The sequence below is a fragment of the Malus domestica genome, chromosome 11, assembly GCF_042453785.1.
Source record: "Malus domestica chromosome 11, GDT2T_hap1".
Lineage (NCBI taxonomy): Eukaryota > Viridiplantae > Streptophyta > Magnoliopsida > Rosales > Rosaceae > Malus > Malus domestica.
Genome location: NC_091671.1, coordinates 2855996 through 2883371, shown reverse-complemented (window position 1 = coordinate 2883371; position 27376 = coordinate 2855996). Strand labels below are relative to the sequence as shown.

General features: G+C 41.2%; 2 protein-coding genes across 3 annotated transcripts; both read left to right on the top strand.

The window, feature by feature from the left end:
• The first annotated feature begins 416 nt into the window (after positions 1-416).
• LOC139189255 (uncharacterized) lies at positions 417-3035 on the top strand. The gene is made up of 3 exons (XM_070807836.1): positions 417-1476; positions 1951-2539; positions 2684-3035. Exons 1-3 carry the CDS (start codon positions 417-419, stop codon positions 3033-3035), a joined length of 2001 nt encoding a protein of 666 aa, XP_070663937.1.
• A 15257-nt stretch (positions 3036-18292) lies between these two features.
• Positions 18293-24245, top strand: LOC103447183 (putative disease resistance RPP13-like protein 1). Of its 2 annotated transcripts, none has more exons than XM_029087949.2 (4): positions 18293-18465; positions 18592-18765; positions 19353-23797; positions 23917-24245. In XM_029087949.2, the coding sequence occupies exon 3, from the start codon at positions 19510-19512 to the stop codon at positions 23737-23739; it is 4230 nt and encodes a 1409-aa protein (XP_028943782.1). In that variant the 5' UTR covers positions 18293-18465; positions 18592-18765; positions 19353-19509; the 3' UTR covers positions 23740-23797; positions 23917-24245. The 2 variants fall into 2 exon arrangements, with proteins under 2 accessions (XP_028943782.1, XP_028943783.1); XM_029087950.2 differs by having other exon boundaries at positions 18308-18465; positions 18592-18802.
• The last annotated feature ends 3131 nt before the right edge of the window (positions 24246-27376 follow it).

Genomic DNA, 27376 nt, shown 5'->3' with positions numbered 1-27376 from the left:
ATGCACAACGGTACGTGGATAATGTAAAGTTGCTCAAGACGAATGCAGTTCTACCTCTGACACAGCTAAGCAACGCTAAGGTTGCAAGATTACCACAAGGCTTCGTAAAAGCTCTACCAAAGAGAGCGGAACCAAGTTTTCTCCCAACCAAGAGGACTGAAGAAGGTTTTGATCCGAACGCCTACAAACTCATGTCAAAAGCTGGGTACGACTTCGTTTCTTCTTCAAATCCTGGAAAAAAGGTTTCAAACACCGTCAACAATAAAGAACGTGACCTCACCGAGACTCAAAAGAAGTTGAAAAAGCATGGTTACGGAGTTAACAACAACAAAGCTGGACTTGGCTTCACACCAAGTGCACCCGTGAAGATTTCAAGCCAAACGAAAAATGCTAGCACTCAACATATCAGTGTGAGCATGGAACAAGATCAAGAGGAGCCTAAATCCACCTCTCGAACGCCAGTCTTCGATAGGATGAATCGTTCAAGACCCAGAACGTCAGCCCTTGATCACATTGGTGGTCAAAACCGAACCTCCGTCTTCAAGAGGCTTAACAGGCCAACCTCCCGAAGCTCTATTTTTGAAAGGTTGTCAAAACCTAATAAGCAAAGCAACACAGCTAGCTCTCCTCCTCGTCAGTCAGCTTTGGAAAGACTTGAAGACAACATGAAGTTTTCTGGAAATAGGGAAACAACGTCAAAGGAAGAAAAGCTCGACAGGCTAGCAGGAAAAGGTGATATTCGAAGCTCGATTCCTTCAAGGATGAAGCGTCAAGCAATCTTGGAGGTTGACGCAAATGGACCACTGATAGTAAGAAGGCGCACCATCATCCATACTGGACAATCTGCATACCAACAAACCCAAGAGGACGACATTAAAAAGGAAGTCCAAGATGTCTTCCACATCACGATCCAAGAAGGCAAAGAAGACGAGACCCTTGAAGAAGATGTCACTGCTGCACCACCACAACTTGAGGATGGGGGGCAAGCCACGGTTGACGATCTCAAGGAGCTCAACTTGGGCACAGAAGAGGAGCAAAAACCTATCTTTGTAAGTGCACTGCTAAGAGCAGACGAGATAGAGGAGTACTACCAACTGCTATCAGAGTACAAAGACGTCTTCGCCTGGACTTACAAAGAAATGCCCGGCCTTGACCCTGTCATCGCTGTGCATCATCTTGCAGTCAAGCCTGGAACACGACCAATAAAGCAAACTCAAAGGCGATATCGATCCGAGCTCATTCCACAAATCGAGGCAGAGATTGACAAGCTAATTGAAGCAGGATTCATTCGAGAGGTGCAATACCCCAAGTGGATCTCCAACATCGTCATCGTCCTTAAGAAATCTGGACAAATACGTGTTTGCGTAGACTTTCGGGACCTCAACGACGCTTATCCGAAAGATGACTTCCCCTTACCAATCATTGAAATCATGGTGGACGCAACCACTGGCCACGAGGCACTGTCATTCATGGACGGCTCTTCTGAATACAATCAAATTCGTATGGCTCTCGAAGACGAGGAACTAACAGCATTCCGCACTCCAAAAGGTATCTACTGTTACAAGGTGATGCCCTTTGGTCTAAAGAACGCTGGAGCTACATATCAACGAGCAATGCAGAAAATCTTCAATGACATGCTACACAAGAACGTAGAATGTTATGTAGACGATGTGGTGGTCAAAACAAAGAAAAGATCATATCACTTGAAGGATTTGCGAGTAGTGTTCGAAAGGCTGCGAAAATACAACCTCAAGATGAACCCATTAAAATGTGCGTTTGACGTCACCTCCGGAAAGTTCCTCGGCTTCATTGTCAAGCACCGTGGTATTGAAGTGGACCAATAAAAAATCAAGGCCATTCAAAGCATGCCTGAGCCAAGAAACCTGCACGAGCTGAAAAGTCTACAAGGACGGCTTGCATTTATCAGACGCTTCATCTCTAACCTTGCAGGGCGTTGTCAACCGTTCAGCCGACTCATGAAGAAGGATGTTCCGTTTGTATGGGACGAAGCATGCCACAATGCTTTTGAAAGCATAAAAAAGTATTTGTCAAGTCCGCCTGTCTTGGGGGCGCCTGTGCCCGGGAAACCACTCATATTGTACATGGCCGCTCAAGAAAGTTCAGTTGGAGCACTCTTGGCGCAAGAGAATGAATCCCAGAAAGAAAGAGCGCTTTACTACCTCAGCCGAACCCTCACCGGCGCCGAGTTAAACTACTCCCCAATAGAAAAGATGTGCCTTGCCTTAGTGTTCGCCATCCAGAAACTCAGGCATTACATGCATGCGTACACCATCCACTTGGTTGCAAAAGCTGACCCGGTCAAATACGTCATGTCCAAACCCGTCTTGACAGGGCGACTCGCTAAATGGGCGCTACTTCTTAACCAATATGAGATCATCTACGTCCCAGCTAAAGCCGTAAAGGGACAAGCACTGGCAGACTTTCTTGCCGATCACCCAATCCCAGCTGATTGGAAAATCTCAGACGACTTGTCTGACGAGGAAGTGTTCTACATCGACATCTTCCCGACATGGACGATGTTCTTCGACGGATCTGCACGAGCAGACGGAGCGGGGGCAGGAGTGGTATTCATGTCGCCACAAAGGCATATATTACCTTATTCCTTTCAACTAAGCGAATTATGCTCCAACAATGTCGCTGAGTACCAAGCACTGATCATCAGACTCCAAATGGCGATCAATATGGGGATCACAGCCCTTGAGATATTTGGCGACTCCAAGCTCATAATCAATCAACTCTTAACTGAATATGAGGTGAAGAAAGATGATCTCATCCCATACTTTCGGCTGGCAACTCAACTGCTACAAGAGTTTGAGACTGTGACACTAGAGCATGTGCCAAGAAAAGAAAATCAAATGGCAGACGCTCTTGCCAACCTAGCCTCAAGCATGACAATAGGAGAAGATGAAGCTGCAGACGTGCCAGTCTGCCAAAGATGGGTGATCCCCCTCGTAACTGAAATGCTACTGGATGATACAAATGTCATCTCAGTACTTCCAGTCGATGTTGAATAGTGGAGACAACCGCTGATCGATTACTTAGAGCATGGAAAACTTCCAGATGATCCTAAACACCGCTCCGAAATACGTCGACGAGCACCTCGCTTCCTCTATTACAAAGAAACATTCTACCGACGCTCTTTCGAATGAGTACTTCTGAGATGCCTAGGTGAGGAAGAAGTTAATCAAGCCATGGAAGAAGCACACTCAGGCGTATGCGGGGCGCATCAATCTGGACCAAAGCTACATTTCCAGCTCAAAAGAATGGGCTACTACTGGCCAAGCATGGTGAAGGACTGCCTGGAATATGCCAAAAGGTGCTAAGCCTGCCAATTCCACGCAAACTTCATACACCAGCCACCTGAGCCATTACACCCTACAGTTGCTTCATGGCCATTCGATACATGGGGATTGGACGTCGTAGGACCAATTACTCCGAAATCATCTGTAGGAGAAGCTTACATCCTAGCTGCAACAGATTACTTCTCCAAGTGGGCTGAAGCCATACCACTAAGGGAAGTAAAGAAGGAAACTGTCGTCCGTTTCATCAAGGAGCACATCATCCACCGATATGGGGTGCCTCGTTACATCATCACTGACAACGGAAAGCAATTCTCCAACCGACTCGTGGATGAGCTATGTGAGAAATACAAGTTCAAGCAGCATAAGTCTTCCATGTATCATGCCCCGGCCAACGGTCTTGCAGAAGCATTCAACAAAACATTGTGCAATCTCTTAAAGAAGGTGATCGGCCGAACAAAGTGAGATTGGCATGAAAGAATAAGCGAAGCACTTTGGGCATATCGGACGACACATAGGACTCCTACCCAAGCTACGCCTTATTCTCTTGTATATGGCGTGGAAGCTGTTCTACCGCTCGAAAGTCAAATCCCCTCACTGAGAATGGCTATACAAGAAGGCTTGACTGAGAAGGAGAATGCAAAGTTGCTCCTTCAAGAGTTGGAAGCACTCGACGAAAGAAGCCTCGAAGCTCAACAACACTTGGAATGCTACCAAGCACGGCTATCCAAGGCATTCAACAAGAAGGTCCGCCCAAGGTCTTTCCAAACTGGAGATCTCGTCCTCGCATTGCGTAGGCCTATCATCACAACTCACAAGACGAAAAGCAAGTTCACATCAAAGTGGGATGGACCATACGTAATACAAGAGGTTTACACCAACGGCGCCTACTTAATCATGGCAGAAGACGGCTTGAAGATTGGCCCTATCAATGGAAGATTCTTGAAGCGCTACTACCCCTAAAAGGCCACAACCAAGGCTCCTCGCCTGCACGAGCCTAAACTGCATGGCACAACGCTCCTGGTCTGCACGAGCATAAAAGGCAACACCAACGCTCCTGGCCCGCAAGAGCATAAACTGTGTACGGCAAAATCATCATCAAAATCATCATCAAAATCAAAAAAAAAAAAAATGCATTTGAACTACGTTTTGACTTGATCTTTTTCTTTGGAAGGGTACGTAGGCAGCTTGAATATTCAATTTCAAGTTCAGTCACATCAAAATATAAATAAATGTTTTATTAAAGAAAGTCAATTTTATTAAAAAAAAAAATTGATGAATGCATATGTTTATGTATTTAAAAATAAAAAAATAAAATAAAAAAAATAAATTCCTTATATATATATATATATATATATATATATGTCTTCTATCTAGCAGCAATAAGCCCATCAAAAGGAGGTTGGCCAAGCCCAAAGCCTATTGTCCAAATTCAGCTCCAAGAAGAAGAAACCCAAATCAAACCAGGCCCATCTCCTTCCTTGTCCACCAATTACAAAACCGGGCCCAGCTCTCAAAGCCCATCTTTCTAAATTCCAATAAACCCAGCTCTCAAAACCCACTTCGGGTTTTCTCCTCCAACCAAACCCTTCTCCATTCCAGTCACCGACTCCTCCGATTCCAACCCAGCGAACCCAACTCCGGGCACGCTCCGCCATGCCGTCATCCAAAAAGAACCCTTCTGGATCATCTTCTCGGCGGACATGACCATTGAGCTCAAATACGAGTTCATTGTCAACAGCTTCAAGACCATCAACGGCCGCGGCGTCAACGTCCACGTGCACCACTGCAAGCCCGCCGGCAACACCAACATCGCCTCCAAACCCTTCGTCTACGGCTACCACCACACTCAGTGTCTGAGGCAGAGTGTTTCATCTTCCTCGATGGACGTCAGCATCGTGCCAGATGACAACACGATGACAGACGATTCAAATCCTTACAACAAGTCAATGACCTCCGCCGTGGAGTCATCACATCCGGCGGTCCAGCTCTCCTCCGCAGATCGCGAGGCGAGGGTGCTGAGGTACAGAGAAAAGCGAAAATCCCCAAAGCCTTCCTTTTGTGGTTCTCTCCTCTCTGCGTTTTCCTGACTCAGTGAACTCGTATTCGTCTACAAGTAAAAAAAAAAAAAAAAAAAAAAACACCACCTGCGACCGGCAGAGCCTCTGAAATCATTTGCAGATAGAGAAGGGGTGCTCCGCGCGATCCGATTGTGATTTGAGAAATGGCGGCGACAAAGTACAAGTATCTGGTAGAAGTGGAAAAGGCCAAGGAGGCCAAGGACGGCAAGCAGTTCGCCGCTGAAGAAATTTCAGCTCAGGTGTTGAGGAAGCCTGTGGATGATGCTTCAAAGTTTTTGAATGGTAAAGTTGGTAAAGCAGTGATCACTGTTCCTGCTTACTTTAATGACTCTCAAAGAACTTCTACAAAAGATGCCGGCCGTATTGCTGGTTTGGAAGTTCTTAGGATTATAAATGAACCTGCTGCTGCTTCTTTAGCATACGGCTTTGACAGGAAGAACAATGAAACTATCTTGGTATTTGACCTTGGAGGTGGTATTTTCGATGTTTCAGTACTTGAGGTTGGTGATGGTGTGTTTGAAGTGCTATCTACTTCAGGAGATACGCATTTGGGGGGCAAAACCGTCAACGGCACTAGGAAGACTTCAGGAGTCATTGTTTGTGGAAGTGGGATGAATTTAGTGTTTCTGGGAGCTGAGGTTGGTCCATGGAGTAAAACTGGTGGACTTGGTGATGTTCTTGGAGGCCTCCCACCGGCTATGGCTGCAAATGGGCAGCAAATAGATGGTGAATTTTCAATGGCTGTTGTGCAGGCCAACAATTTGCTTGAGGATCAAAACCAGGTTGAGTCCGGTCCCTTGAGCTCGCTCGAGTCTGGCTCGTCTGGCACCTTTTTTTTCGAAATATATGACGGTCATGGCGGTCCTGAGACATCACGTTACATCAATGATCACCTATTCCAGCATCTAAAAATGGTCACTTCAGAGCAACAGTCCATGTCAGTAGACGTGATACGGAAAGCATATCAAAGCAACAGAACAGGGGTTCCTCTCTGTTGTTACCAAACAATGGTATATGAAATCCCAAATTACAGCTATTGGATCTTGTTGCCTTGCTGGTGTGATTTGTGGTAGCACCCTCAACTTTCCAATTCAAAAAAAAAAAATTCTTACAAGCACAGAGGAAAGTTAGCATGATAGCCTAGATCTCAGGTGCAGTACTTGTAGAACATGCATTTCTCAGTTGGTTGTTGATGATTAAGCTCGTTGGGGGAGTAGGGTGTCTTGAGAGATTCCCTCCAGCTCGTCAATATGATCACGATGATAAGCAAGGAACTTCAATAACCGCCGTCAAACGACTAGCCGGTAGTGAAGCTCAATGCCTTGCATTCTACCCCAAGCTCCAGCTGCTTCTGCACCTCCGCCATGGTTGCTGCTTTTGAATGTGATTGACAAAATCAAAGTTTGTCAACTCACACCCAAAGGCCTTTTCTCCGTCCGTGACAAACAACAACGACGAAGAACTTCAATAAACCGCCGTCAAACGACTAGCCGGTCATGAAGCCTCGACTGCAGCTCACCGTCCGTTGAGTTCCATCCCTACAAAGCACCATATATAAAGAAAAAAAAAAAAAAAAAAAAAAAAAAAAAAAAAAAAAGGTTTTCAAATGGTGACCAGCCACCGAAAGCAAAGAAAAGAAATGATTGACAGGCACCATCCAAAAGGAAATGATAAAAAAAGAAAAAAACAAGAAAGGCAGGTCATGTATGCAACTATTAGCAATTATGAAAAAGGAAATAATAAAAAGCAAGAAAAGACTAATTGAAATGAAGAAAGCAGGGGGAAGATGACGAAGCGCATTAGTCAGATCTATGTTTTAGCACAACATACTGAATAAAATAAAGCAAGTCCATTGATATCTCTAAGAAATTACAAATGCGTAAAAAAATAAAATAAAAAAAAATAAAAAATAAAAAAAAAAAAAAACCTTCACGAATGTCACTAATGAGAAGCCTCAGTACTTGAAGCCTTAGTACTCAGCGACTTATGTGAAGCCTCAGTACTTGAAGCCTTAGTACTCGGCGACTTATGTGAAGCCTCAGTACTTGAAACCTTGGTACTCGGCGACTTATGTGAAGCCTCAGTACTTGAAGCCTTAATACTCGGCGGAACCCTAGAAGAGGGAGGCGTCGAGGATGGATTATTTGGAGCCTCAACACCTGGTCGAACTTCAGATGACGAAGGCAAAAGGTCCCTCTGGAATACATCCACAAATCTCCGATTGTTACTTTGAATCCGACCTTCGGAGTCCAGCAACTGATCAAACTTCCTCTTCATGCTCGTCGAATAATTATTTGCAAGCACATGCAATTCTCTATTCTCATACTTCAGCTGTCTGATCACTTGATTAAGAACTACCACCTCGGCTGTCAATGATTCAACCTGGCGAGTTCGAACAAGTAAGCGTTGGCTCATGTTGGAAACAGAGTTCGCACACTGGACACTGAGAGCCTGGGACTCTCGAACAGCTAATTCATCGGACCGTTGTGAAAGTATCATATTATCTGTAGGAGTGATAAGGTTTCTAGCTACAACCGTAGCCGTTGCTGCATCCCTCATTACAGAGTCTTCAACTGTAAGAGGGCCATTAGAAGATGAGAAGGACGGGCGCCATATATTACCCTGACGCGGTGCACTTGCGTCACTGCTAAGACTCAAATCTAAACAAATGTTAGATGGGTTAGCCATTTTCAAAAATATGGTAAAAGAAAAGGGTTGGAGTGAGTAAAAAATCTCAGAAATACAGCAAGGACGATTTTCAAAGGCGAGCGATCTTCAAAGCGTGCAGGTCAAAAATGATTGACACCTCTTTAAAAAGAAGAGGCAACACAACCACTTGTTCAAAAAAAAAATTAAATTAAAGAAACGGCACTCCTCGAATTTCAAAACCCGGATTTTCCTGCGTAAAATCCGTCAACACTTTGCAGACACAGTTTCAGCTTTCGGCTATCACGTGCAACTTTGCCAGAGATCACTGACAAGGTTGAAAACGTGTGCAGTCCATCATACTCACCTACCCGACGGTTGGCCGACAAAGCATGGGGGACAAGGCACATCCACCCTGCCACTTGTTGTTGAGTCCATCATACTCACCTACCCGACGGTTGGCCAACAAAGCATGGGAGACAAGGTACATCCACCCTGCCACTTGTTGTTGGGAGCTCACCATATAATTCGACCTCCATCATCTCTAGCAAGACACACCTCCAGCTTGACTCTTCTTCTTTGCCGAAGGCATCTGCAACCAAAACTCAGTTTTTCTTCCTCCCCTGGAAACGCTTCTTCAGCCAAACCACATCAAAGCAAAGGTATCTCATATCACTAGGGTTGAAAGCAAGAGTATCTCATAGCATGCTTTCACCCTATCCTTTTCTTTGTCCTCCATCTTCATTACGATGACAAGGATAAAGAAAACAATATGTCGGAACCTCCATTCAAGCTCCTGGTAAGGAACCGACTGCTTGGAATCTTTCCTGATTGCTCATCTAGCACTGCTCTCGAAGTACCCATTATCTCAACATCTTATGCTTCTAAAGAAGATACCGCATCTGCCAGTAGAACAGAAGAGGCGAATGAAAATGATGCATCGAAGCATGTGGAGACAAGCTCAACAAACACATGTGCTGATCATCCGCTACTTCTTCAAAAGCAAAAGTATCTCATATCATCGGGGTTGAAAGCAAAGGTATCTCATATCATGCTTTTCCCTATCATTTCCTTTGCCCTTGTTCTTGCCTGCAGAACAAGGAGAAAGGAAGCAATCAGTCGGAACCTGAAATTAAACGTCCGATCAGGAACTGATTGCCAGGAACCTTTGCCTGGTTGCTTACCTAACGTTGCTCCCGAGTACTCATCTTCAACTGTTGATGGATCTCGAATTTCTTCAGCAAATATTTCAAAACAGTTGATATGGTGTTGGCTCTTTACACTGAAGCTGCCAAACACGGATGAGTGGCTGAAAAGTGATGCTCTGAAGGACCATTTAAAGGCAAAAGGTTGCCACCACTGCTGCTAGGCGAAAGAACTTCCTACGGGTAATTTAAGAACTAATGGTCTGTGGAAAGTCAATAACCGCAACGGTCTGTGGAAAGTCAACAATTGGAGGAAACCAGAAAATCCTCTGAACCAGTTCAAGATCAAAGCTGTGGAAAGTCAATAAGCGCAACAAAATACGTGCCGATTCACCCACTACCAAAGCAAAAGATCATCTACCACATGAAGCTCCTTGTGGTCCAATTTCAACCTTCAAGATTAAGCCTCGACGGCCCTTGAAGAAATTTCAAACGAAAGTTCAAGAACAAGCCTCAACGGCCCTTGAAGGAATCTCAAGCCCAATTCAAGATCAAGCCTCAACGGCCCTTGAAGAAATCTTCAGCCCAATTCAAGATCAAGCCTCGAATGGCCCTTGGATCAACATCTACAATAAGGGACTTCAAAACGCATCTTCTACACGTGACAAGCACGTGTATACGACGCGCCTTGAAGTGGGGGCATTTGTAGACATCGAAATTTCGGTAAAATAAATGTTGATCAATAATTAAAATTTCAATGTTTATGTGTCACATAAATTTTACACATAACATGTGACTAAACGAAAAATCAAAATAAATCGGAAAAGTCATCAAACGGGACACGTGTCAACACCTGGCAGAAATGATTTATTTCATCTAATTATTTAAATCCAAAAAAATCAAGTTTTGGAATTCTATAAATAGGAGGCCAAGACATTCATTTTGAAAAAAACCAATTCATAACCAATTCACATTACACCACAACCTTGAAGCTTTGAAACTCTAAAGCTCTCAAGCAAATTCCTGAAAGATCAAGAAAGCTCTCTTCGTTCTTCGTCAAATCCTCCTTCAAGATCAAGCCCCGACGGCCCCTTGAAGAAAGTGTTCATCGTTCATCATCCGTTCATCCTAAGATAAGCCCCAACGGCCCTTTGGATCAACAAACATCAACAAATCCACACATCCATTCTTCAAGATCAAGCCCAAAGGCCCTTGAAGATCCGTTCGTCAAGTTCAAGCCCAACGATCCTTGAAGATCCGTTCATCCGTTCGTCAAGATCAAGCCCCGACGGCCCTTTGGACCAACAACATCAAATCCATCCATTGCAAAGATAGAATCAGAGGCTAAATTGGTAGAAGAGATTGTAACCCCTAAATCATCAATACAAATATTATTTTGTACACGTGTTTCTTGTCTCGTTCATCGCAGGAAATTTCCGTGTTCACATCTAGTTATCCAAAAAAAAATACAAAACAAAAAAAAAATGGGAAATTCAACAAAGCTTCATCAATGAATGACAACTACAAATTCTCAAAAGTTTCACACTATCTTGATCAAGATAGTTTGAAGCAAAATCAATTCATGGTGCCCAACAAAGCTTCAACCTCAAAGCTTCACCTACAAAGCTTCAACACCAAAGCTTCACCTAAAAAGCTTTAAAAATATATATATATATTTTTTTTTTCGAAAATTCGAAAATTTAAAAATTCGAAAAAAAAAATTGCCTAGGCCTCCTCTTCTTTGAGCCTAACAACTTTCATAACAAATATATATGAAGAAGGAGTTTTGGGCTACCACTTAGAAAGGAAATGCCTCATTCGTCAACTCCCTCGACCGGAGACTTGGGGGACTCCTACCATATGCTACTGCACCTTAATACTCGGAAGTCTCATGACCACTCAGTGACTTGGATTTTTCAAGTCTCTAAATGAGAAGTTTTCCTCACTCGGAAAATTAAGGGAGCACTACCTCGACCTACATGCTTCACTCACAAAGCTTCTACATACAAGTTTCAACAAAAGGAAAATTTCAAAGAACTTAGTGAAGAAGGCCTTGGTGTATTTAACACAATACGTTGAAATGAAGCAAAGCTTGTTTATTGATATCTCCGATAAGTTACAAATATGTACATATACATGAATCAAAATAAACAAACAAGAGAGAGCCTTCATAAAGGTTGCTCAGGAGAAGTCTTAGCAGTCGGTAGAGCCCCAGAAAGAGGAGGCACCAGAGGGTGATTATTCGGAGCCTCAGTACTAGGCAGAACCCCAAAAGGAAGAGGCACCGAAGGTTGATCATTTGGAGCTTCATTACGCGGTACCGCCCCAGAAGACGAAGGCAATAAATGCCTTTGGAACAAACCCACAAACCTCTGATGATCAAGTAAAATCTGACCATCAGATTCCTGCAGCTGGTCGAGCTTCCTCTTCATGTTTGTAGCATAGTCATGTGCGAGCCTGTGCAACTGTTTATTCTCATGCTTGAGCTCTCTGATCTCATGTTTGAGACTTATCACTTCAGCCGCCAATGATTCAACTTGGCGGGTTCAAGCAAATAGGCGTTAGGCCATATTAGACACAAAACCTGCACACTGAACACTGAGAGCCAGAGAATCCTTAACAGCCAACTCATCAGACCGTTTGGAAAGTAGTCTATTATCTTTGGGAGTAAGAAGGTTCCTGGCCACCACCGCAGCGGTCATATCATTCTTCATCACAGAGTCCTCAACGGTAAGAGGATCAGTAGGGGATAAGAATGATGGGCACCATATGTTGTCTTGAGAAGGCATGGCTGCCTCTTCACCAAAGTTCAAGTCAAAACGACGGTCGGATGGGCCAGACATTCTCAAAAATGATGAAGGAGAAATGAGGTGCAATAAATCTCTGAAGTAAGGGGAAAATCCCTACAAGCAATAACTCTCTGAATGTACTTCTTGCACGCAATTGGTGCCCTTATAAAAGAAAGGGCAACAGGGTCGTTGGTTCAAAAATCGAAGAGGCACCACTCTCCGGATTCCGAAGAGGCACCACTTTCCACACGCAACATCAGCTCCTCGGGTACCAAAGATAACTTTGCCAAAGATCTCTGACAAAGTTTAGACACATAAATTTTGAAGGTCCAGCTACCCTACTATTACCCACAAGGGTAAAGGAACAGCATCACTGCTTGATAACTAGAAAGTCCCAATGTGTGTCAACCTCCGTGCTCCATGGCAAGGCAGACTGGCAAAAATGCCCAAACTTTACTCACATTCGAGAAAACACTCCCAACAAGATTGCTTGCTCAAAAATCGAAGAGGCACTGCCCTCCGAATCTCGAGAGCCAGACTCCCAACAAGATTACTTTCTCAAAAATCGAAAAGACACTGCTTTCCGAATCTAAAGAGTCAGACTCCCAACATGATTGCTTTCTCAAAAATCTAAGAGGCACCGCTCTCCGAATCTCGAGAGCCAGACTCCCAACAGGATTACGTGCTCAAAAATCGAAGAGGCACCGCCATTCGAATCTCGAAAGCCAGACTCCTAACAGGATTACTTTCTCAAAAATTGAAGAGACACTACTCTCCGAATCTCAAGAGTCAGACCCCCAACAGGATTGCTTTCTTAAAAATCGAAGAGGCACCGTTCTCTGAATCTCGAGAGCCAGATTCCCGATAGGATTGCTTGTTCGAAAACTGAAGAGGCATAGCTTTCCGAACTTCGAGAGCCTGATTTCCTTGGATAAAGCTTGCCTGCAATCTTCACACGCAACATGAGCTTTCCAGATACCACAGACCACTTTTTCAAAGTGTTCTGACAAAGTTAAAACACGTGAAGCTTGCAGCTCCCACTACATTGCTATGACCAAGAAGGATAAAGGAATAGCACTACTACTTGTTGTTAGGGAGATTCCTATATATGTCGACCTCCATCTTCTACAACCAGGCAGACCTGCAAATAAAAAAAATGCTTAACTTTTCTTCACATCCAAGATGGCACTCTCAGCAGAGTCTCTCGAAGTACTCAACTTCTTTTCATCCTGATAATACCTCTGCAAACAAGCTATACCAAAGCAAGAGTATCTCATATCATTAGGGTTAAAAGCAAGAGTATCCCATATCATGCTTTTTCCCTGTCTTTTCCTTTGGCCTTGTTCTTACCTGCAAGACAATGAGAAAGAGAGCAATCAGTCAGCACTTGGAATCAAGCTTCCAGTCAGGAACTGACTGCCTGGAACCCCTTGCCTGATTACTTACCTAGCATTGCTCTCGAGTACTCATCTTCAACATCTTATGCTTCTAGAGAAGATACCACATCTGCCTGAGGAACAGATAGGGCAAGTGAGAATGATACAAGGAAGCATGTGGAGACAAGCGTAACAGAACACGTGCCGATACATCCATTACTTTGTCAACAGCAAAAGTATCTCATATCATCAGGGTCGAACGTACTCTAGATTTGGTAGACTTGTTTTGACCTTCAAATTCTTGAGTCGGCCTTATACTCTGGAGGAAACCAAAAAACCCTCCAGCCCAGTTCAAGAATACGCCTGTGGAAAGTTACTTCTTCAAAAGAAAAAGTATCTCATATCATCTCTTCTTCATTTGCTTCTCCTTATCCTTGTTGTTGTTTACGACACAAGGATAAGGAGAACAATCAACTAGAAGCTGAAGTCGAACCTCCGATCCAGGATGCTTGCTTGGAAGTCTGATTGCTTACCTTGTCTGTTACCTCCTTCAGCAAATCTCCTAACTCAGCGACTTGGGGGACTCCTACTATAGGGCTTTGTATCGCACTTGACCAAGCCTGAAACTACAAGTAAGCTTCAAGTGAAATTGATACATTACCTTGTGCATCTTCATCGGTTAAAGATACCACTCCTGGATTGAGGAAAAGTACTTCCAGAGAAGATGCCACATCTACGTATGAGACAAATAAGGCAAGTGAAAATGATACCACACTTCGGTACTTAGAAGTTTCGTGATTACTCAATGGCTTGAATCTTGCAAGTCCCTAACCGAGGAGCTTCCCTTACTCGGGAACTTAGGGGAGCACTGTTTGTACCATACTTGACCAATCCCGAAACTACTGAGCACCGGTCAACGTTATTCCGTCAAGGACCCAGAAGAGTTTCCTTCCAACCAGGAGGCCAATCACAGCACGACACGTGTCGACATCAGAAGCCAATCATAGCGCGACACGTGTCAACATCAGAAGCCAATCACACCATGACACATGTCAAAGTCAGAATGAAACTAGAAACCCTTTTCTATAAATAGAGATCATTCTCTCACAATATTTCCTAATGTTATTTGTACTAAATCATTCACTAGTACTTACTAAAGGAGAGCTTGAACCTATGTACTTGTATAAACCCTTCACAATTAATGAGAACTCCTCTACTCCGTGGACGTAGCCAATCTGGGTGAACCACGTACATCTTGTGTTTGCTTCCCTGTCCCTATCCATTTACATACTTATTCACACTAGTGACCGGAGCAATCTAGTGAAAGTCACAAACTTAACATTTTCTGTTGTACCAAAATCCTCACTGATTTTGTGCATCAACAGTGATCATTGTCTGCATGATGAGATTATACCTATGGTTCTGCTTGGTATATCCGCGATAAGAGGTCATACGCATTCTAAAGGTGATGATGATTAGTTGTACTTGGTACATTTGATAGGCGATCATATTTAGTTTGGTTCCGTTGAGTGGTCCGGAACCTGAGGTTGTTGGATTTCGTAGAGTGGCCTGAAATCCCATTATTTGGAGAAGTAGGCTTGGCCTAACTGTGTCACTCTAGCCTTAGTTTTATATATATTTGTGTCAATGGTTTTGAGAATCTTGTGAATTGAGTTAGAAAAGATGTTGGACGTCTGGGTGACTTCTTCGGGATTTTCTACGATTCAATTATGATTTCATAAGGGGGTGACTCCTTCGGGATTTCCTACGATTCGATTATGATTTCATAAGGTATGAATTTAGAAAATATGGGAATGATTGTTATTACTTTGATCAAATTAATTAATTAATGTGGCTAGAGAATGGTTTTGTGTTTCGTCGGTTCTTAAATATGATGTATGTTGTGAATTGTGATATCATGATGAGACATAATGATTTATATGTAGGATGAAGAGAAATCATGATTTCATGAGGGTTTGTTATGTAGCTTGAGCCCAAGAATTTCATGCTATCATGTTATATTAAATGATTGAGGAATGTTATGCTTTTCTACTTGAACTCAGTGGGATAAATGTCTGATTTTGTGAATGGTGAACTACGAATGGCTTGATCCCTATTGAGGGTACGTAGGCAGTCTAATGAGGAGGTTAGATATAGCCATAAAGTATACAAAAAAATTACTATGCGATTCGATTCTCGAGTTGTGATTTGCCATATCCCGGAAGAGGGGTATGTTGAGATACGGGTATTTGGTGACGTCACGTGTCGATCTTGAACGTATGTTGGGATCGGGGCGTGACAATAATGGTCATTAGCATGTATGTTTTATCGTGTAAATATTGGCATTAACATTGTAAAATTAGTCCATTAAGAAAGAATAGATGTCGTGCAAAGAGAAAGCGGAGGCAATTCTTTCTTGTTTAAAATTAAGAAAAGAAAGGATATTACTAGGAACCCAAAATCAAATTGGTTTGCACATTTTTGTGGTGCAAAGCATACCTGCCTAATGTTCCTCTAGAAATCTCAAAGGACACTGCCCCCTACTTTTGGGTTTGGTGGGTAGGCGGCACCCCTCCCGCTCTCTAGTGGTAGTGGGTGGAGAGATTTTATTATAGTCAGAATTTAGCACACAAATGTATAAATATTAGTTTTTATAAAACAATTCAAATAGAGCCAAGAATTCACTTAAGTAGACCTAACTACACTCAAAATTAAAAGCTAATTACACCTAAAATCAAAGGGAGTATTTTTGTTGACCACCATAACTATAGTGTACGCCCATATCTAACACGAGTCATTTTTACTAAATTTGAACAAAAATCTAATTAAACATCGTCATTCCCAAAGTATCATTGCTGCCATATTGGGATCCGGAACATCATCAGCCTCCCTTGTCCTCTGCAGGCTCACCATTGATGCCTGATAGTTTCAGCTAATTTATCAGCCGATTTATCTTTTGGACACCATTAAGGTGATCGGAGATGGATGTCTGTTTCTAGGATGACTAGTTTTTCCTAGTTTGTATCGACTCCACTGTACTTGTAGTTTTTTACTGGCCTGTTGGTTCACCCTTTGTGCTTGCTTTGCCTAATTTGGGTTTAATCTTTCAGGGTTTTGTTAGTTTTTTATTTACCTTTTGGTGCTAAAGTCTCACCCCTATTTTAACAGACCTTTAACATAAGTTCTATTTTTGAGTTAAATTTGTTGACGGTCTTCGTAACAGGAGTTTAATTTCTAATTTTTTTTGCCACATGGGTCATCATACAAATACCCTATGATCATGAAAATTATTAATTCAATTGATCTAATATAATATAGCTCTATGACTAATTAAGTAGTATAACTACAAGATGGTAAAAGCATAATCCACGACAACTTTGGTAAATCTGGTGTATAGAGCCCTTGGGTTGTTTCAGTCTTTTACCGGTTTAAATTGATTGTCCCTACATTGTGTACAATGGCCTACAAAAATTTGAACCAAACACCCTCACAAAATAGGATAATGTTAGGAAAGCCAAATTTTTAAATCAAATTTTGTAAACCAAATTATGTGAATGTTGATGATTGGATTATTACTTAGATATTGACTAACATGTTTTTTTTTATTGGCGATACATCGTTTAATTTACAAATGTAGTTTAAAATATGATTTCTCTAACACATCCCACAAAATTAATATAATCAGTGTTCCAAGAGAATATAGCTTAGTTGTTTACTGTTGTGCTAGGATAGCACCAAACCCGTTGGAACCAACTCAAGCTAATCCACAGGAAATATATCAAATGGAATGCAAGAACAAAATATAAAAGACACCAAGATTTTAACGAGGTTCCTCAACAGTCAGTGTAACTGGAGTACGTCCTCGGAGCAGTAGGAGCTCACCTAATAATCCACTATCAACCAAATGGAAGTTTACAAAGTGTTGGCAAGCTCACAACCCAAACCCCAATACAACCAATAACTCACACACACCAAAGATACAAATAGAAAGAAATATAATGAATAATTTCCTCTCTATACAAAGCTCAAAACTATTACAACAACAACTACTTTGGTGGGTGATTACTAACCAAAGAGAAGAGCACCTTCTTCTTCTTTTTCCGCTCTCATTTTTCTGTTTTCTGCAGCTGCCTTTGCTCTTTCAAAGATAGGCTACTAAAACAGAAAATGGTGCACCCATCCTCTCTCTCACATTCGGATGATAACTTCATCCATACAAAAGCACATAATAAAAAATCCAAAGTAAAGGAATAATCATTCCTTTACAACCATCATCATGACCATCTTTTTTTCTTTTTAACAAACATAATCATTTGTCTCCTCATAATGATGTTCCCACATCATTATTCTTTCATTTTTTATTATATGTTTTTTACAACTTGGCCACTAATTCAACATTTACAAATAGTCACCCTTCCATCCAAAGTTCCATGTTTGGTACACATCTCCCGAAATCTCTCATACAAAGGAAGGAAATGATAAAAAATAGAAAAAAATTAATAAAAACGGATTGAAAATTTTGAGTTTTAACAATAAGGACAAAATAAAAGGTAAAGTGAATAGTACTATAATTGACTTTTTAGTGTAAAAATATGATTTTTTGTTGAAGTAAACAGTACCGGAAACTTTTTGTTAAAGTTCCCAAAAAAATATGGAAAAGGATTCTCTTTGTAGAGATCCAGAAGATCAATTAATCATATTTGTTCATCATATATCATATGATCACAAAAATATTTAAATTTATATTTAAATTGCATATAAATAATTTACAATAAACAGACATTATTGATTAATTATCCGTATCTCTACAAAAAAAAATCCGGAGGGAATCTTTTTCTAAAAATAAAACAGGACTCGGGAGATAAGAAAGCAATTAAAAACGACAAAACAATATGACCCCACGAAAATTAAAGATAAGAGAAAAAAGAGGAATCTAAGACTGTTTTAGGCAGAAAGAGGAATACTTGTTAGTCTTTCAAGTCAACGCCTAATTATCGTAGCAAATTGAAGAGCTCTAAAGTCGTCTAGATCTGTTGATTTTCACATATGATCTATGGAAACAAGTCCTTTCATCTTCATCTTCATCATCATCTGAAAACTTGAATGCAGTAAGTTCCTCTTGCAACTATATATGCCAAATCCATTATTTATAGATTAATTATTTCATTTTTCTTCAAGTTTGTATACTTAATTATTTCATCAATAACCAGCTATAAAATTTGTGCAATTTTCAGCCTGCCTTAATTATTCCATCATTCACCCTGAATTTGTTGATCGTAAGTGCAAACTGATCCATGCAAACAAGTGCCGTCATGACCTGACAGACTTCCTTGCTACAGATCATGTCCAATATTCGTGCAAGTTTCGAGTCTTGAAACGCAGGATTGCAAGGATCCCTACAGTTACGGGTAATCCCAAAACTGACCCATTTTTCCGTTCAACATGGTAAAATTTATGAAAATAATATATACTATTATATGATTTTTGCAATATTGAGTTTTTCTTTTTCCCGGTCTTTCAAATTTATATGGTGTTTTTTTTTGTACTTTGTTACTGAGTAATATCATATGACGTTTTTTTTTTTGACAAATGATAGTGTTGTCGGTAAAATTATTAGTTGTTAGGGGGAGGGGATCGGTGGAGATCGAATCCATAAGTATGATTGTTTTCCAACATTGCTGTAAAGCGCCATTATATGGTGTGTTTTATTGTGCTTTAGACATACAATATCAAGTTGTTAGATTATTTTGTATATAATAAGGAAAAGAATATTTTCATAAAACGTAACAGGGACTGTATACATAGTGGCGGGACGGTTATCAAACTTATGATGTAGGCAACCTTGATCTGAATCCGCCCTGTTGCCATCCCAAGTCTCAAATTGGCACCTCTAGATATGCTTACTAGGAGTCCATTGATTATTTCACATTTACTATAAATTTTATATGATTGCGCAGGCATCAACAATTAGTTCTTATCATTTTAATTTGTGCAGTTGTGAATATTTCTGAGTCTCAAGAGATCAAGCTTCCAAATTTGCAAGGAACTAGGCTTTGACTGTTACTCTTCCATTCGTTGAGTTCTGCACCTCAATATTGCTCAAGAACGGTTCGCTGTTTCTTTGATTGCTTGGAGGTCTGTTCACGCGTAATATGGCACTGGGAGAGATTTTTCTTGCGGCGTTTCTACAGTTGCTGCTCGACAGGTTGACCCCTCACGAGATTCTCAACTACTTTGGAAACTTCCGGGGCGTCAGAAGGAAGCTGGAGAAGTGGAGGACCACGTTATCTACAATCGGAGTGGTGGTGAGTGATGCCGAGGAAAGGCAACTGACTGAGGGTGCTGTAAAACTGTGGCTCGATGATCTCAGAGATTTGGCTTATGATATCGAAGACATGTTGGACAAATTTGCCACACAAATGTTGAAGCGCATGATAGAGAGACGTGAACAAGCCAACACAAGCAACAAGATACGGAGATCATTTTATAAAGTTAAATTGAGGTTTGATATGAACTCCGAAATGAAGAAGATTATGGAGCGGTTGCAAGACATATCTGAACGGAAAGAAAAGTTTGGCTTGAAAGATACTGGGACGTCTGCTAAGGAATCACGAAGTTTACAAAGTGCAGGCGTGTTAGATGAAAAGCTTGTTGTTGGAAGAGATGATGACAAAGGGGAGATTATCGAATTGTTGTCAAGAAAATACAAGCATGCAGGTACTGTCAATTTTGGTGTAGTTGCTATAGTTGGGATGCCCGGAGTCGGGAAGACGACACTTGCTCAACTTGTATTCAACCACAAAGATGATGCCATGAAGGAGTTTGAGCCAAAGGTGTGGGTATCTGTGTCTGATGACTTCGATGTTGTGCGAGTGACAAAGGCAATTCTTGAATCAATCACATCCCGACCCGTTCAAGTGGAGGAGTTTAGTAAAATGCAGCATGATTTGAGTGAGCAGTTAAGAGGAAAAAAGTTTTTAATCGTTTTAGATGATATTTGGAACAAAGGTGACTATGATCTATACGATCTCTGGACAAGACTTCAATCCCCTTTTGGCGTCGGAGCTGGAGGAAGTAAGATACTTGTGACAACCCGCGATGTGAATGTTGCAAAGTTTATGGGAGCCGCTGGAGTCCATAATTTGAAGTGCATGAGAGATGATGATTGTTTGGAAATATTTGAGCGACATGCATTTGGGGAACTTAATGATGGAAAACCAGTAAATTATGAGTTAATTCGAAGAAAAATTGTCGAAAAATGTCGTGGATTACCATTTGCTGCAAGGACTCTCGGTGGCCTTTTACGTTGCAAAGAAAAAGATGAGTGGGAAGAAATATTGAACAACAAATTGTGGAATATAGCAGATAAGAGTGACATTCTCCCCGTACTAAAGTTGAGCTATCACTATCTTCCATCAAATTTGAAGAGGTGTTTTGCCTATTGCTCAATACTTCCAAACGACTATGAATTTAGGGAGAAGCAACTCGTCCTTTTGTGGATGGCAGAGGGTTTGATTCAACAAAAACCTGAAGACAATAAACAAATGGAGGATTTGGGCCGTGACTACTTTCGAGAGCTATTATCAAGGTCGTTGTTTCAAGAATCAAGCAAAAACAATTCACAATTTGTAATGCATGACCTCGTTAATGATTTAGCACAATGGGCAGCAGGAGAAATATGTTCTAGGTTGGAAGATAAGCAAGGTGATAACTTGCAACGCACCTGCTTTCGAAGGGCTCGCCATTCGTCTTTCATTGCTGGTCAATTTGATGGAGTTACGAGATTTGAGGACTTTCCTAAAGTTGAACGTTTGCGAACATTCCTGCCACTATCGCTTTCAGATTCCAGGTGGTGGAGTAAATATTTGTCTCATAAGGTTATTTTTGAGTTACTACCACAGTTGCAATACTTACGAGTGCTCTCTTTGAATGGCTACAAAATAACTGAGCTGCCAAACTCAATTGGTGATTTGAGGTTGTTACAGTATCTTGACCTTTCCTACACAGATATAACCAGTTTGCCTGAATCAACAAGCACTCTTTACAGCTTGCAAACATTGATATTGGAAGGTTGTTCTAAATTGAAGTCATTGCCTGCGAAGATGAGTAATCTAATTAATTTGCGCCATCTAAACAACTTGGATGCATATTCGTTGGGAGGAATGCCTCCACAACTGGGTAGAATGGTGAATCTCCAATCATTGTCTAATTTTGTGGTCAGTGGTGGGAATGATGGATCAAGGATAAGGGAGATAGAGTTCCTATTGCATCTCCGCGGGACATTGTGCATCTCAAGGTTGGAGAATGTGATTGATGTCGAGGATGCTCGGAGGGCCAACTTAAAATGCAAGGAGAGGCTTGATTCATTGGTCCTAGAATGGTCTCATTCAAGCAACACAAGAGAAACGGAATCTGCTGTGCTTGACATGTTACAGCCTCATACAAAGCTCAAGGAGCTCACCATCAAGAGTTATGCCGGAAAGGAATTTTCATCATGGGTTGCAGTTTCTTTGTTCTCTAATATGGTGCTTGTGCGGTTAGAGGAGTGTAACAATTGTTTATCGTTGCCACCTCTCGGACAATTGCCTCATCTCAAAGAACTTTATATTAGAGGAATGAATGCAGTGGAAAGTGTTGGTGCTGAGTTTTATGGAGAGTGCATCTCGCCTTTTCCTCTATTAGAGACTCTTGAGTTTGTGGATATGCAACATTGGAAGGAATGGCTTCCTTTCCAATTGGATCGTGGAAATGGTGTTTTCCCTTGCCTGAAAACGCTCTTTGTAAAAAAATGTTCAAAACTGGGGGGTAAGTTGCCAGAGAACCTCAATTCTTTAGCAAAGCTTGGAATTGTTAAATGTGAAGAATTAGTGGTTTCAATTGCCAACTACAAGCAACTTTGTCATCTAAACATTGACTGTTGTAAAGTGTTGGTGCATACAGCTGCTAAGGTTGAGTTTGAGTTGTTAGAGTCCTTGTGCCTTTCAAACATTTCGGAGCTGATGTCTCTGCAAACAGGGGAATTGTTCCAGAAGGGATTAACCAAGGTTAGAGATTTGAAGATTAATGGATGTGAGGAGCTGATGTCTTCATTGAAGAACGAGGGTAGATTATTGCAACAGTTGACTTCTCTTGGCCGTTTGGAAATTGAAGACAACTCTCCTCTAGTTGAAGAATTGGGAAAAGAAGCAGAGGAGTTGCTGCAATTGCAAATATTGGAGTGCAAGCTTGAATGTCTGGAGTTAAAGAAGTGCGAAAATATTTTAAAGCTACCAAAAGGGTTAAATCAGTTGTTATCTCTTCAACAGCTTTGCATACACAAATGTCCACGTCTAGTTTCTTTTCCGGATGTCGGTCTGCCACCTTCTCTTGAAGACATCAAGATTACAGAGTGCCATTCGTTGATATATTTGGCAAAATTTCAGATTCCCCAAAATCTCAGAAGAATACAGATAAGTGACTGTAAAAGTTTGAAATCACTAGTAGATGAGGAGGTTGTTGGTTCTTCTATGTTGTCTTCTCACATTTGCCTTGAGTACTTGAAAATCCAGGAATGTCAATCTCTGACGTCGTTATCATTGAGCGGCCAGCTTCTTAGGACACTTAAACACCTTGAGATATACGATTGTTTACAGCTGAAGTTAATCGAAGAGGACGGGTTCTCCCACTACAACACTAATCAGTGTCTTGAATATATAAGGATCTGGAAGTGCCAAAATCTGAAATACTTACCAGATGGCTTATGCCACCTCATCAATCTTCAAACGTTGGATATTTATTACTGTGGAAGTCTTGTTTCTATCCCCAGACTAAGTGGGGGGAGAAAAGCCTCCAACCTGAGAGAGATCAAGATAACCGATTGCGACAAATTGGAGGTGTTACCCGAAGCCATGCGCAATCTCAACTCTCTTGAGGAATTGACCATCGACTACCGTGAAGGTTTGAGTTGCTTCTTTCCCGCCAACCTCACATCACTTACAATTTCGAAGGTCAAGAGCTGTAAGTCATTGTGGGAGTTGGAGTGGGGATTGCACAGACTCACCTCTCTTAGAAAATTATGGATCTACGGCAATGACCCGGATATGGTATCGTTTCCACCCGACGTGGTCCAGACGGAGACGCTCCTCCCCAAATCTCTCACTGGACTATTAATTTGTGGTTTCCCGAATCTGATGAAACTGAGTAGCAAGGGCTTTCAATCCCTAACGTCTCTTCAATCTCTGCATCTCTCCAGTTGTTTACAGCTAGCATCCATTCCAGAAGAGGGTCTTCCTCCTTCACTTACACAACTTCTCATCTCTAGGTGTCCTGTGCTAAAAGAGAGATGCGAACGAGGAAAAGGACGCTACTGGCACAAAATATCCCACATCCCTTACATAGCGTAGAGAGATTTTAAGATGATGTGAAGCTGATGGTCGATTCGATCCCAGTCTCCAGGTCCAGGTATCATCTTCTCAATAGTATTGTTAATCGTCTTTATTCTCGTAATTAAAGTAATCCACAATATTCGTCAAGTTGGTAAAATGTTTTAAGTTTTTTTTTTTTTTTTTTGTGTCCTCAAGATTTTGGGGTTTCAGGAGTGACTGTTTTGGGAGGCATTCATTTGGGATTTGGCTGACAAACTACAGTAGGGCTGGTTTTGTGTTTGCATTGAGAGCGATTCTTTGAAGACAACCATGCCTATTTCTAGGCCAAGGTTTCTTCTCCAGCGCTGCTCACGACTCTAGTGTATGAGCTTTCCGGATTTGTAATATAATTGTGGTACTTGTTTTCTAAGTTTGAAGTTTTTCCCACTGGGTTTTCTCCGAGCAAGATTTTAATGAGGCCACTTAAACCTAAACTTTTGTAATTCCTCCCTATGATGGATGTTTATGGGATCACCGTTTTCCTATCCCAGTTTATTTTATTTTAGCAATTTGTGACTTGTGAGCGAGTAGTGCATTTAATTTAATGTGTTGAGAATTAGGCAATTAACAAGGAAATGGAAAGGCAAGGGACCTATTGCTCATGTGGGTAGAAGAGTGTTTTTACTCTTGCACCTCAGGTTTTATCGTCGAATACCCCTTCTGCGTTGTTGCTTGTATAAGAAATAACAATAGTAATAAATAGATCATTCTCTTGTTTCCACATCTTTCCCGGATTACCTCCCTGCTAATGACTCGCAGAATTGGGCGAGAATGGATCATAAAGTTGTCCTCCTCCATGATCAGACGCAGACTTTGTAGAGGCAAATGCCAGATTGTTGCTGAACTGTTGATTTGGAGCCCGTGGGATCTCGTGTCGAGTTGAGTGAGCAGGAGAGTTTTGTTGAATTTGAATATGATTCCTTGGCCTTGGAAGCATAGGATTGGGAAAATTGGCAATTTGGTGAGATGGATTGAAGTATACCATGAAAAAAAAGAAGCTGAGATTCTACTATAAAACAAATTAGCAATAAATTAGCAATATGGGAGTAAACCAACTGACTTATAAGCTCATGCAATGCCTCTCCTCCAATTGATGTGAGATTTGTACTCAACATAGCGTCCGAGGTTAAGCAATACCTTGATGAAGTTTTACTGTTATCATCGCCAGCAAACAACAATAAAAAGCAGCTAGAAGGAGACATTCGAGATGATCCCACGTTCTCTTCCTTCGTCTAGAGAAATTACCCAGAAGCTCGTTGGCGAAAGTTGAATAAAAAATAGAAGAACATGTCTCCAAGAATTTGGCACGCTGCTGCTGCTCCATTCTTCAAAGAATAATGGAGTAAGGTCCTCCAGATAACTTGAATGCCATTTACGTGGTTATCATTTTGATCATATATTGGGTAAAGCTTAAACAAAAGCATGGAGAAAAATGACAGAAGCTACGAAACAAAAGTAAGGGAAAGAAAGTATTTAATACTGAAAAGAAGAAAATGAAGAAATATGGGCAACCCCATTGCCTCCATTGTCACAAAAGGAATTTAAAATTCAAAAGAAGACAAGCAAAACAAGTCTTCATTTTCTCAAAAGTAAACGAAGAAGAGAAGTGCTAGCGGGACTTCAAAGGTAAACAAGACTTCAGACTCGCTTTCAGAGACGTCGTGTCGCCCACTCCCGCTATAGCAGCAACTCTCTTAGAAGTAACTCCAGTGAAATTCAAAGAGGAAAGCGAAGACTATGGCGCGAAGGTCACTAGTGCGACCATAGTGCCCCCTGACAAAAACCGAAAAGGAAGAAAAGTTCAGCAGCAGAGACCAAGAGAAGCATGGGGTTTTCTTCCGAATATAAAGCCATGTCAATCAAAGAAGTAGAGCTATCCATATCATAGAAAAGCTACCATATTCAAACCCCGAATCCCCATTAACAAATCCAAGCCAAATTAGTTGGCCTTGTCGTCGAAACTCAAAATTAAGGTTAGCTAAATGCCAATTAGCTGATAAGTTGATAACTGGGGGGAAACTCATGCAAAGTCATATAAAATGGTGCATTACAATGCATGTGTCCGCTAGCAAATAGCTGACACAAAATACCTATCAAATTCCAAATTCCAAAATTCTCAGTGCAAATAGCTGATACAAAATGCCCATCAAATTCCAAAGTTCAAAATTCTCAAATGGTACAAAGCCACACAAATTAAATTTCAAATTCATTTTCGAACTATGTCAGTTTGATCCCGCTAAGAGTACGTAGGCAATCTAGAGACTCAATTTAGATGCAATTTCCCTACAAAGTCAAAATCGAATCCCTAGTTCATTCAACCAAGTTCACTCAAATAAATCCAGAGTATTCAAATAAACCAAATACCAAATCTTTCTTTTTCAATGGGTCATTCGCTCATTGAAAATCCCAAACCAATTCATCCATTAACTAAGCCAGTTAGATCTCGCCAATGGTACATAGGTAGTCTAGTACCATACTTTAGGTACAATCACAAAACCAAATCACCAAATCAGGTGTATATAAACCAAATTCACTCCAACACATCCAAATTGTTCAAATTGTTCAAATAAACCAAATACCAAATCTTTTTTTTTTCTTCAGTAGGTGTTCATGTTAAAGTTAAGGTTTTTCGTTACTGCTAGGGTTCCCGGTATAGCTAGGGTTCCTAGTTTTAAGGGTTGTTATTCAATAATCCATATTCTTGAGGGACAAGTATGCATTTTCTGTTTTGACGTAGTCTTTACCACAATTATAGGAACTGTAAAATCGTGGGTAGTTGTTATTTCCTTTCAGTTCAAGTGTAAGGCTATTTAATAACCGTGATGGTTGTTTCACAAAATAAGAATTCTCCCTGGTTTTATCTTGTAAGCTTTCGAACCTTGCATTACAGTAATCCTTTGCAAGTTTCTGGTTCTAACATCTGGTATCAAAGCCCCGTTACGTGGCCTGATCGAAAGCTTGCAACCCAGGTGATCAAGTGAAGAAACAAAACTATGGCGTCTGAGAATAGTTTTGTGCAACCAGCTATTCCAAGGCTTGATGGTCACTACGACCATTGGAGTATGCTAATGGAGAACTTCCTTCGTTCCAAATAGTATTGGAACTTGGTAGAGGTTGGAATCACTGCTGCAGTAGGAGGATCGGATTCCAGTGAAGCACAAAAGAAGACTTTAGATGAACTGAAGCTGAAGGATTTGAAGGCCAAGAACTATTTGTTCCAAGCCATAGATCGGTCAATATTAGAGACCATTCTAAAAAAGGACACGACAAAGGAAATATGGGACTCTTTGAAACAGAAATATCAAGGAACTGCATGTGTAAAGCGTGCTCAATTGTAGGCTCTTCGCAAGGAGTTCGAGGTGCTCCACATGAAGAATGGAGAAACAGTCAATGACTATTTCGGAAGAACACTTGCCATAGCTAACAAGATGAGAATTCATGGCGAGAAGATGGATGATGTGGTGATTATCGAGAAAATTTTGAGGTCCATGACTTCAAAATACGATTATGTTGTATGTTCGATTGAGAAATCTAATGACCTAGATGTCCTATCTATAGACGAACTCCAGAGTAGTCTTTTGGTGCACGAGCAAAGGATAAGCCGACATGTGGAGGA